Below are 12,539 nucleotides of genomic sequence, written 5' to 3' on the forward strand. Positions count from 1 at the left end.
AGGTATAAGACAACATATATAAAAATATTATAGAGTCATAGAAACAAAAAACTACAATAGAGATAATGTGCAAAACTGTTCTGAAATATAAAGATGTGCAGATGTGTGTTTTGAGTGGACAACTCTATATATATATCTATATCATGCAGAAATCTTGAAATCTTGAACATGTTACCCCTACAAAAGAGGAAAAAATTATTTCCATATGTAGGCATTTGGAGCATTTCTACTGGTATTTTTATTTATTTATTGATTTTTACTTCCTTGCCATGCATTGGTAAAGTGTCCTTGGGTTTGGGGAAGGTGCTATATAAGTTGAACTAACAACACTGTGTGGTGAGTCCCAGTCTGGATAATGTCTTGTAATAATGCACTATACCAATAAATGTCCTCAGGCAAAACTCCTAACACTACATTAGCCCATTACTGTAATACGAATATCCTTTTAATAAGTGGCTCGCAATAAGAGACCATTTCAGACAGATCAGAAAGTGAAAATCTACTACATAAAACATGAAAATGCAGTGTAGTATGTTAATAACACTATATACAGTATATACATGGACATATATACGTGAAAAAAGACATACTTGAAACACTTGTTATTGTGCCACAAGTAGAATATTATAACGGGGGAGTCGGGAGGGTCCGTTCTGGCAGAAATGTTGCCGACTGACTTTGATTAAAAATATGCATTAATCCTTGGCAGTGCTTGCCTCGGAATGAATACTTAAAAACAGATGCTAGTTGACTAGAGCATAAAGCACCCGTCCCTTCTGGAAGCCCTTCAGCTCCTCACAAACACATTACAGTGGTGAAGAAGGCTTTAGATGGTGATGGGGTTTGTGGGTTGAGTTTGTGTGTGAGAAAGATAGGGAGAGGAAGAGAGAGAGAATGAGAGACGGAAAGAAAGAGTAAGAGAAAGAGAGAGAGAGGAGACTGTAATTGGGCTGTGTGTAATTTGGCAAAGAGTGCAGTGTGTTCTGATCCACAGCCGTGATTGAGGAGCGCTCTGCACATGCTCAGAAAACAGAAAGGCTGTTTAGAATGGCTGGAATGCCGACACAATTAAGAAGGAGCGGTGCAGGGAGACCAGCCTGGCAAGGGTGCAAGGACTGGGGTGTGCATGCTGAACAACATTAATTGATAAGAGCGCTCCCAAAGCTGGGATTAGGAAAGGAAGACTGTATGCAAGTATGTGTGTGTGTGGGAGGGGTGTGTATGTGTGTATGTGTGTGTGTGTGTGTTTAAAACTGCTGTTCTAATACCATGGTTCAATGCAGTGTAGCAAATAAACAAAGCGACTTGGCAGGCTGGCCTTTCTATACTTTATGTTTATGTATCTTGGGCGTGACTGAAAGGTCTACGGAGGGAAGCTCCTATTTTTCCCTATAAAAGGCAGTGCTACTATACACATGCACTGCTTAGCATCAATGAAAGCGAGCAGCTACAATGCTGCAAACACTCGGACTCCTCTGGGACATCCGTGCATGCACAAAAAAACTCGCCGGGTTTTGTGACCGACACGTCGGCTGTCTAGTAATTCCCTGCCTCAGCTCTGGAAGGCTCTGTTTACAAATAAGAGAAGAGACGGGAAAAATCTGATGAAACATAGATTAGGATCAGAAGCCCACAGGGCAAACGTGGCCTACTTTCCTGCGTTCGACGTGAACGGAGAATCTGAAAAGCGCCTTCCGTCTACCGATCCTTTTTTTTTTTGTTTTTTTTTTAATACATCTACAGTAAATGTTGGTCCTTTAAAGAAGTGAGAGCGAGTGTGACAGCAGAGTAGTGCTTCAGGGAGGGGTGAATAGAGTAAAAGAGAGTGTTCAGGACTTACGAGTGCACTGTTCCAGCTCCGTGCTGGTGCTCATGTGGATGTTGTCGATCCAGATGTGGCCTCGGCTGCCGTGTTCGAAGAAGCCCTCGATGACAACCTGATAAAGCATTAGGCATAGGCGGGGTAGGGAGGGGTGAGGCATGGATTGAATTAGTAAACTAGTGAATAAAGATATGCTGTTACTTCTGGTACTAATCATTACTACCGTATTTTTCACACTATAAGGTGCACCAGATTATAAGATGCATTATGCAACACTAGTAAGGTACAAGGGAGTCACCATATTTTCCTTCTAATTCAGGAGGTTTCGCCACTGAGTGGTGGTGGGAAGGTAGGTTACCTAGGATAAATAAAGCTAAGCTAGGTAAACAAAAGTCTTAAAAAATTTTTATTTTTTTTTTCCAAAGTCAACCGAGTGCTAGATGTTAATCTACACAGATTTTTCTCCTGTTTATTTGGCTGAGCTAATGCCACCCGCTACTATGAGGAACCATGAGTGTTCCAATAAACCAGAATGATATTAGTTATACTGGTTATACTTTTGTATACTCGCCTCTGAACGGCAAAAGAGCTAGTGCGGTTAGCGGCTAATGCTAAACTGACTCAGCCTCGGTGCCTCCGGCTAAACTAAAACTCCCGTACCTGACTGGTGGAATTTATACATAAGGTGCATTGACGATTTTTGGGAAAATTTAATTATAAGTGTGATAAATCTGATACAAGTCTGGTAGAAGTAAAAATGGCTGATTTATTTTTTAAAAACAAGAGCTCTAATCATTTACTTCCTATGGCAGAAATAAATATAATTTTTTCTCACCTGGTACTCTTTAGGTGACTGAGGCAGAATCGTACGTCCTTCTCTCCACTTGTGGCCCTGCTCTCCTCTCAGGGTCCACAGCAGAGTTTCCTCGTGGTCGTGGTCTCGGATTAAAACCCTGAGACTTCCTTGAGCCTCGCCTGTGAGTTGATAGAGGAAGAGCAGGCAGAGTGGTCCTCTCTCAGGAGCCACCGGTGGGCTCAGCAGCCTGGCCCGCTTATGCTCTGTCTTGGGATTTGCCTCCAGGTACAGGAAATTGCCGTAATCTGCACAGAAAGTGAGAGAGCAGTGAGTAAAGAGACCTATCCATCACTAAAATCCATTCTGTTTTGTAAGAATACCTGCTTATAATGAGGATGATGATGATGATGATAATGATAATGCTAAAGGGGATGAATACCTTTATTCTTATTATTACAGTCATTTTTACAGTAAATTACAAGGCCAAATACCCAACCCACATATTAGGACTTCCTCATCACTAGTAATACCCAAACCCAGGAGGGTTTCCTCCTCCGATACATGTGAAGTCAGACTCCACCTCTTTTTTAACTGCTGCTTGAACTGTACCATTGCCAAGTAGCATCACAGCGCATTCAGAGGAAAGTGCAGTGACTCGGTTCCGATACATCAGCTCACAGACGCAGCCTTGTGCTGATCGACATCACCCTTTGGAGTAGTGATGTGGGGAGAGAGTGCCATCTATCTAGCCACCCACCCAGAGAGAGTAAGGCCAATTGTGCTCTCTCAGGACTTCGGCAGCTAAAGGCAAGCTGCATAAATGGGATTCGAACCAGGGGTCTCCTGATCATAGTGCAAGCGCCTCAGTCTCCTGGACCTATATTAGAGTCTATGAAATTGATGTAAATTATAATTGTGAAGTATTTTGATTCAGGCTCACTGCTACACTACCGAGCTACAGCTACAGCAGAGGGATCGTCTCCAGCTGAGGGCTGTGGTGAACCGCTAAACCCAGAGGAGCGTCACTGTATCTTTCATTTGCACATCCGTCGCTATCATCATAAGATCTGTGCTAAATAGATCACAGGCTTCTAAGTGCCGCCGTCTATTTTTAGCCCGCCTTTCTTTGCGTCTCAGCATGGCACCGTGACTTGAAGTACACTCGAGTTTATGTCCTATTTATGTTCTGGTGAATAATAAATAAATGATCAGCCTGGTTCTCTTCCTCAGTCAGCAGAGGAAACATGGAATGTGCTTTCCAAACAAAAGCCCCGGCATTATTTTGCAGGCGAGGAGTGCTTAGCCTCGGCAAAAAAAAACAAGTAGGCTACTTCTAAAGTGCGGATGCCACTTTACAGAGAGAGGAAAGGTTGAGAGAGAGAGGGAAAGTAGGTTTTGGGAAGTAGATGAAAGAAGGGGAGATGGAGAGAGATAGATAGAGAGAACAGAACAGTTCTGATGGACAGCACTGGAGAAATAATTAACACGTCTCCAATATAAACATCCTCCTATCCCTGATAGGTGCCACATTGCATATTCCAACCTTGTCTGAGGTCTGAATCTCTGCATAATAAACTTATCTTTAATCCTCCTCAACCTCAAGAAGCACAGTACGGTTCTGCTGTACCGGACCAGCTGCAGGTCAAAGTAATCTACCGAATGTCTGAGAAGGTAGATTAGACTCACTCTGTCTCAGTGTTTGCTTGTGGGTTTAATCCATGAATAAACATTTTAGAGGAGTCTTACTTTGGCCGAGAGGATATTGGGCCAGTGGTCTGTTTGGTGTACACTCAAGGTGCTTCCATAGAAGAAACATTTTTGTGAAGTTGCAAAAAGTCAATAGTAAGATTAATTTCCAAAGTATTAATATCCTTAACAATTAAAAGTTCAGTGCTCTTTAATAGTAATTTATACATGCATTTGTCTTGTCCTGTTTTGCTTCCCTCTGGTCTGTCCGTGTGTTCATTTACCCTTCTCTGCACGTGCCCTGTGTTTAGCTCGTGTCTTCGTCCCTAACTTCTGTGTGCTTACTTGTTTTTTTGTGTTTTTTTAGCTCCACCCCCTTTGTTACCTGCTCCCAGGTGTTTCCTGTCCTTGTCTGTATGTATAAATAGTCCCCTTTACCTGTTTCCCATGTCTATGGTTGTATGTTGTTACATCAGTCAGGTCTCGTGTTCCTTTGTTTTTATATTATTTATACTCTTTCCTTCTTCCATCTGACAGCATTAAAGTATAATGTTGTATAATCATCAGTGGCATGCAATGGTCTTAAATTTACAATAATATAGTTAATCACAATTATTTCTTGAACAGTTTGTTACTGCCTAGTGGCTTATTTGAAGAATCTATAGTATAAAGTATGCTCTCTTTGTTTAACGTTTGATTTAGTTTGTCCACAATGTATAAAATAATATAATTTGAGTGAAAAGGTCTTTATCTACATTTTTCACTGGTAACGTATGGTAATGGACAGAGTAGAGCAGCACAGGCTGGTCTTTAACATGACATGAGTGCCACTGAAAACGTCCCCATCAGAGTTAATAAGGCTGACACAACCTTTAACCCCCTCACCTTCTTCATGTTACAAATATTAACCTTTCAGTGTGTCATAATCTTAGTAGCAGGAGGATCCTAGAAGACCCCTGAACTTCACCTCATGTTTATCTGCTTTTTGGATATGGCTGAACCCTAGAGTGAGGGAGCCAACTCAACAGGCCAGGTCAATGTCAAGGTTTCCAAAATATTTGTTTAGGAATAGTATGAAATGTGAAGTGACAAGAGTGAAAAAGAAAGAGAGACAAAGAAAAAAAGAGAGAGAGAGAGAAAGAAAGAGAGAGAGAGAGAGAGAGAGAGAGAGAGATGGAGCACTAAAAGGGAAAATCTGAGGCCCTGTTGCTTCTGGAATGTTTTAAACAGACGTGAATTCTTTCCTCTCCGCACCTCGTTGCCTCTTTTAAAAGTGCACAGATGGAAAACAGAGCAGGAGCTTTTATAATCCTCCGTCCTCCTGACAGAGAGCGAGGACAGAGGAGATCCTCGAGAACAGAGAATGTACATGTGTGTGGGTGTTAAGAAGGTTTTTGGAAGAACTTGTCCTTTTATTTCCTGAGGGATTTAGAAGAGCAGAAGTGAGAGGGATGAGCGGATGGTGAGAGCAGATGTAGAGAGAGAGAGAGAGAGAGAGAGAGAAAGAAAGACAGTGGCTATTTTCAGACCTCTGCTATAATGTTAATTATAGTATATTAATAAAAGTAAGACAGGCTGCTTTGCTGAAGGATGGTGTAGGTGTGTGTGAATGCATGTATATGTAAGAGTTTCATTAGGGCAATAGAAAGTCTGCATTGGTATTTATTGTTCTTTTTTTTTTTTTTTTAATACCAGTCTGCTTTACCTAGAGTCTCATTATACTAATAAATCCACACCTAAATGGTTCCCATACCTTCAACTCCAAGAAGCATGTCCAAACTGGTACTGGGTGCACTACGCAGAGCCCAGTTCAGGTCAGCCGTAGGGTCATGAGTCCAGCCGCACATATTCTGCTCAAAGTCGCACAAACCGCCCAGAGATGACAGCGTGGTAGGGACTACAGAGAGAGAACGAGAGAAACAAGATAAGTTACACTCATTATTTTCAGAAAACCCATATCCTGCAGTGTGAATTATACAATTATACACACACAGACACAAACACACACAGAAAAAGTCAGTGTTTCACGGCTTTGATCAATGCCCTCTCTCTCTCTGGCCTGTGAAATCCATATTCCTGTTGCAGAAACTGAACTCAACAGGCACAGAGAGCAATGGCTTTCTATCTCTCTCTCCCGCCAGCGCTTGTGTAAGGTTTTGTTTTTTTTCTTGATGTACTGGATGCAACACCTGACCTCACGCCTTTCTCTGCGTGTGCTCGCAAAAAAAAAAACCCAAAAAACACACACACACATCTAATTGTAAAGGATTTGTGAATATGTGCATATTTACAGCAAAGTTCTCCAATTAAGCCGAGCAAATGCATGAATGCCCGGCTTACGCGATTTCTATTCCCGGCTTCTGTTCCTCGGTCGCTGTCAGCACTTCCTACCCCGCTGCTCCGCCGCTCGGCACGCGCTCATTCCAAATAACATCAAACACTTTGCAGTTTCATTGAATAGCTAATCTGGCTGGCGCTTCCGTTATTTCGGTGCGCTGGGAGAATGCTGAGGTCTAGCACCTTTCCTCTGTCTCTCGGCTCCTATCAGCTGTGTTTGTGTGGTCTGAGTGGGTGTGAGAAAGTTTGGCAGGGTCTGAGGCGAGCACAAGCCCCCTCACTACAGTCGGTCTGCAAGCCTTAACTAGCATGTACACACACACTGAGACTGAGACGCATGCTATATACAGCGCGACTGATGACAGCCGTGGCAGTTGTGACCTAATGGGTAGAGAAGCAGGCTTGGAATCGGAAGGTTGCTGGTTTTATTCCCTGGAAGGACTGGCAGGAAGTGGAGGGCAGGAGAAGTAAAGGTATATAGTGTTCTACCTAAAATAACCCCAGTTTTTTCCTTGTTTTTGAGTGTAACCCTTCCCTTTGAAACAAAGATAAAAGTTGCAAAAGAGCTACAGTTTATCAACCTAGCTGCTGACTGACTACTAAACATTAGGGCAATCATATGTCTTCAGAAAGGGGGCAGGTGGAGCCCGAATTCATTTATTAATTTATTATTAAATGTTCATTGCTTAATTCTTCTGTGATAGGGAGCAGAAATTGGCTTTTATTAGCTTTTATGGTACCACTTTAAAATAAGACTACCTTTATAAAGGGTTTATAAATGGTTTAGTTTATTAATGGTTACTAACTAGGTTGTAAATGTCTTAAAACTCATTAATAATCAGTTATAACACGTACATAGAAATGTACGTAGACCTGTTGTTTGCCAAATAGTGAACCCAAAGCCACATAACTGATTATTAATGATTTTTAAGGCATTTACAACCTAATTAGTAACCATTAATAAACTAATTGAAAACCATTTATAAACCCTTTATAAAGGTAGTCTTATTTTAAAGTGGTACCGCTTTTATTATACTTTTTTTATTATTTTATCCGTTCCTCCTTAAATGCTTTGCCCTCTATTATCTGCTGAACCATTTAAAGTAGAATGGAAAGTTATCTAGTCACTTAGACACACTACTAGCAACTTGTTTACGCTAAATAATTAATGTTAAAAATAAACATTAATTATGTCATATTGTTATGGTATTTTAAGGAAAATATGTACATTGTAATTCTCATAGCCCTCTGTTTGGAGTGTGCCTCTGAAAAATCTCTCTTTGAAGGCCGTTACAGCCCTAATATTTCCCCTAACCTACCCCTCCAGCCAAACAAGAAGCAAATAACCCTACCCCTTGATGTGCACGAACAAAACAGAGAGGTAGGGCTAAGTGGTAGGGCCAAAAGGTGAAATGGGAAAATGGGACTGGACCTTAATATTATGGTGCTTCATAGGATTTGAATGATGCTACTGATGGTCACTTTTGACCAGACAGATAGTATGTGTATGTGGGTGGTCACACTGATATGGTAGTGGTAGTGCGTGGCATTGGTATGAGTACACCATGGTGGTTTTGCATCTTTAAGAAAGGCAAATGCAAACAGGAGGATGGGGAATGCAACCATGCAACCATGTAGGTCCAACAAGGTAGGGGATTTCTAATAAACTGGCCATTGGAGTGCCTACACATGCTCACGTATGTTAATATATGTATGCTGGTTTGCAAAAGTGTATCTTCTGCACTGCTGGGCTCCACTTAGTGGGTAGGGAGCGTGGGGGGCTGAGTGACTATCCGCAGGTAGAGATATAATGCAGCTCTTCAAAGCCTGCAGACAGAAAGAGCGAGGGAGAGAGAGGGAGGGAAATAAAGAGAGAGAAAAAGAGAGAGAGAGAGAGAGAGAGAGAGAAAGAGGGGATCCAAGCCAAGCCGAGCTGAGCTGAGCTGCAATGGCCTCATCTATATGGAGCCCTGCACCAGTCCTCCATCAGCAATCAATCCAAACAGAGGGGGCAAACACTGCCAGGCTGCTTAGCATAATGTTAGCACCCATGCTGCGTGCTGCAGCTCATCGAGACATAAGCCTCCACAAACAGAGGTGCAATCCATTATTATCATGGGTGCAGGAGAGAGAGGCTATAGTTGTGCTGCAATCATCTCGAAGAATACTGTAAATCTAAAAGGGGCTGTGTGACTGTGCACTACCACGCTCACACACACACACACACACACTTATATAGGAGAACTAAAGCAAACAAACACAAACCTGCAGCAACAGAGGTGACAAAAAGCTCATTATTCACTGTCAGACTCAGGCAGGTATTGATTATTCTGATTGGCACTGCTGATAGCGTTTATTGATAGTTATGATGATGAGGGGAGCTCACTGCATGCTGAGAGCTCATTGCAAAGTCCCTCATTTTTTTGTACAGGTGATTTTTTTGTACAGCTCATAAAGAATAGAAATGATCTGGAGCTGCTAGTGGAGCTTCAATAGGCTGCTGTGGCTGATATCTAACATCATAATAAGAGAAAAGGCTTTTAATGTTTGAAAAACATCTGTAAAATTACTTTATAGGCTGTTCATAGAGGGTCAGGATGTTAGCCAGCGTAAAAGTTTTTGACACTAAAAAAAGATAAGTCAGAAAAAGACAGCTTTGGTGGCTGCTAACGTAGCCTAGCCACTTAACTAAGGTATACATTTAGGTCAAGCCAAGCTGGGCCAAAACTGAATCTCTTAATGTCTAATATCAGTGCTTACTGGGACATCTTAATAATAATAATAAAAAAAAAACGAAGATAGAAGCTAGTATAATAGACTACAAAGCGCTTCTGTCTCTCCCACACTAAGCTCTACCTGCAATCTCCAGTCGCTGAACTATGATACCCAGGATGCACCACACACTGACACTCATGATCACATGACACTGCACACGGTACCTCCAGGAAGTCAATCACCAGATTACTAACACCTGATCACTAGCCTATATAAACCCCTCACTCTACTTTACCTGTGCTGAGTATTGATGGATCATCTTCATACAACACGGTTCTCTTTGCTTGTGTGTTCTCTTTGTCTGTGTTTATATCCTAAAACAGCTAGCCTCTTCCCCACAGGAACATTCTGATTGGTCAGTGTATTGGTCACTCACGTGCTGCTCTGTGAGCTGTGCTGGTCTCTTCTTGCTGGGTAGTTGGGGTGGCTGTATCAGGAATAGTAGTAGATTCTGAAATAGAGAGAGAGGAAAAAAAAAATTGTAAAACATATCTAAGGGGAAAAAGAGCCAAGTCACCTAAAACATAAAAAGATATGACTGTTAGTGGCTGAAACTGAGATTGATAACCATAGAAAAACCCTTTCAACTTTAAACTGCCTGATAATAAACACAGGGTCAGATATCAGTGAAAACACCTGCAGAGCTTTAATACTGGGTTACACAAAAGAGGGCTTAACTTCTACTCCTATAGCAAAGAATCTTTCCACACTCTCTTACACACACACACACACACACACACAGTACTCCTGCTGCCATTGATAAATGCACCACCCTCATTGACCTTGGATTGCAGCTGTATCCCGTATTCTTCTGTCACTACCTACCAAACATACACACACACACACACATGATCTAAGTGCAAACCAAGCACAGTTCATGTGCTAAAGATAAAGCTAGCCTGCTGATACACACAAACAAAGGGGGAAAGTACTCAAAAACACGCTGATTCAAACACACACACACACACACACAGCTGGAAAACAATTCAAAGCGCATGGCCCTCTGCAAGTGTTTAGTGAACGCTAATGTGAGATTAAAACAGTACTTGCAGGGCTAGCAGGAGGGAAGAGAGAGAGAGATAGAAAGAAAAAAGAGAGAGAGAGAGATAGAAAGAGAGAGAGAGATGCCCACTGAGTGATGTAAGGGAACATAAGGTTCTGTTGTTTGACTCGGACTGTTGAGTTGCGTGAGTGAACATTAGTTCCTGTTTCCAAACGACTGGTGCCAGGCCCTGAATCTAGGTTACTTCCATTATGAACAGACTTTAAATGATCTCATGATCTCATCATTATTTCTTCAGCAGAAGCAGCTCTTTACCCTCATTACCACCAAGCTCTAAAACCAGCCATACTGCGAAAAACCACTAGGCATTAAAAAAAAACAAGCTTCCCTCCATTACCACCAGACCTTAACACAACATTTCCCCTTAAAAACCAACAGTTAAACCCATAACTCATTCCAATTACCACCAGACCTTCCTTAAATCCAGCCTTATTTCCATTATCATCAGTCTTTAAAACCAGCCCTACCTCCACAAACACTGGACTTGAATGCTAAAACTAGCATGTTTAATCCAACCTTACTCCAGCACCACAACACTGTGAATACCTCTTTTTTCCCCTCATTACAGCTACATCTCATTACTAAGCACTACTCAAAACCACCAGCCATTAACTCAACCCTAATTACCACCAGACCTTAAATCCAGCCTTATTTCTATTATCATGAGTCTTTAAAACCAGCATTACCTTCAGAAACACTGGAATTTGAAGCTAGCATTACTGTCTGTCACAAAATCCAAACTTATTCCAGCAACACAACACTGTGAATACCTATTTTTCCCCTCATTACAGCTACATCTCATTACTAAGCACTACTCAAAACCACCAGCCATTAACTCAACCCCAATTACCACAGACTCTACACACAGCCAGATGTAGCTTCATTCATCCACCATTACTTTAAGACTTCAAGCCCAGCCTTATTTGGCTTTGCCATAAGAAACTAAAACCAACCCTTCATTACCTTCATTTCCATCTCCATGTCTTCACTGAAACTATAATGCTGACCAACAATTCAATCAACCAATGCTAACCCTTCTAAAACCCCCAACACATCTGACCTGATCCCACCGCTGCCTTTCATTCTCTTTCATTTTTTTCTGAATTGCACAGCTCTTAAATTGTTTTTCCAGCACAGATCAAAGTTCAAGGGTCTATTTCCTCTCCATCTGTTCTTTTTCTACCTCCATCTCTTTTCTCTCTAGAATAAAGCAGAGCGAGTACCTATAAACTAAAACATGACGAGCCACTGAGGGTGAAGAAACTTTCCCAGTGTCACGACCTGCCCCACTGTTCTCATTCTGTTTGCACTGCGCTAATGCGCTCTGCCACAGCATGTTAAATCAACCTCGCCATCTCTCCTGCTTCCTCCACGGGCAATCTAGCAAGGGCAGATTTAAGAAAAACAAGGAGCTAAATGACTAATGATTGTCAGCTCTTAGCTTCATTAGTGTCATTACACTTTACAATTCGCTGCTTAATTGGCAAATACGTGCGCGGCACTACTAATCCTGCTGGCACTTCGGCGGCACATGAAAAAGGGAGGCCGGCTATGTAAATATTTTATTAATGTCTAGAAGCAGGAGGGTACATGAAAGAGGAGCCCCAGCTGGTTGTGTTTCTGACATTAAACTCCATTAATTTGATGCCCTTTACAAATGCAATTAACCCCACAGCAAGGACTGCATCTTGGGGAAGTGAGCTCAAATGCGTACAAACACATTTACAGAAGAGCACACACACACACACACACACACACACACTCTTTTCCTACAATCTCCTTTTGTAATTAGTAAGGGCAAGTGTGCCCTGTCGCACGTTACCCCCGCCCCCTGTAGGCTTGCCACACTCCTGTCCCCTCTTGGTATAAAGGTCGGCTGTTGTCAGAGTGTAAACACAATGCCCTTTCAGATACTCCGGTCCTGTCACCGCTGACAGGAGCGCAGCCGAGCGAGAGCCGGCAACACGAGACCTGTCACCTTTACCCAACTGCTGCAAGTGCAGCCAGGAGCTTAGTGAAGGAGAAGAGCGTAACAGAGCGCCTCGTCGCGACCCGCAGCT

The 12,539-nt window shown here is 42.2% G+C and overlaps 1 protein-coding gene across 2 annotated transcripts in view; it reads right to left on the reverse strand.

The window, feature by feature from the left end:
• nrp2b (neuropilin 2b) overlaps positions 1-12,539 on the reverse strand; it is a 113,446-nt gene that overhangs the window by 14,670 nt on the left and 86,237 nt on the right. For both annotated transcript variants that reach the window (XM_007234155.3, XM_022680251.2), the window contains exons 11-14: positions 9,793-9,867; positions 6,058-6,201; positions 2,658-2,923; positions 1,841-1,937 (exon numbers count right to left, since the gene is read on the reverse strand). In XM_007234155.3, the coding sequence (XP_007234217.2) occupies positions 1,841-1,937; positions 2,658-2,923; positions 6,058-6,201; positions 9,793-9,867 (582 nt within the window). The remainder of the gene's footprint in view (positions 1-1,840; positions 1,938-2,657; positions 2,924-6,057; positions 6,202-9,792; positions 9,868-12,539) is intronic.

This window comes from Astyanax mexicanus, chromosome 11 (assembly GCF_023375975.1).
Source record: "Astyanax mexicanus isolate ESR-SI-001 chromosome 11, AstMex3_surface, whole genome shotgun sequence".
NCBI classification, from domain to species: Eukaryota; Metazoa; Chordata; class Actinopteri; order Characiformes; family Acestrorhamphidae; genus Astyanax; species Astyanax mexicanus.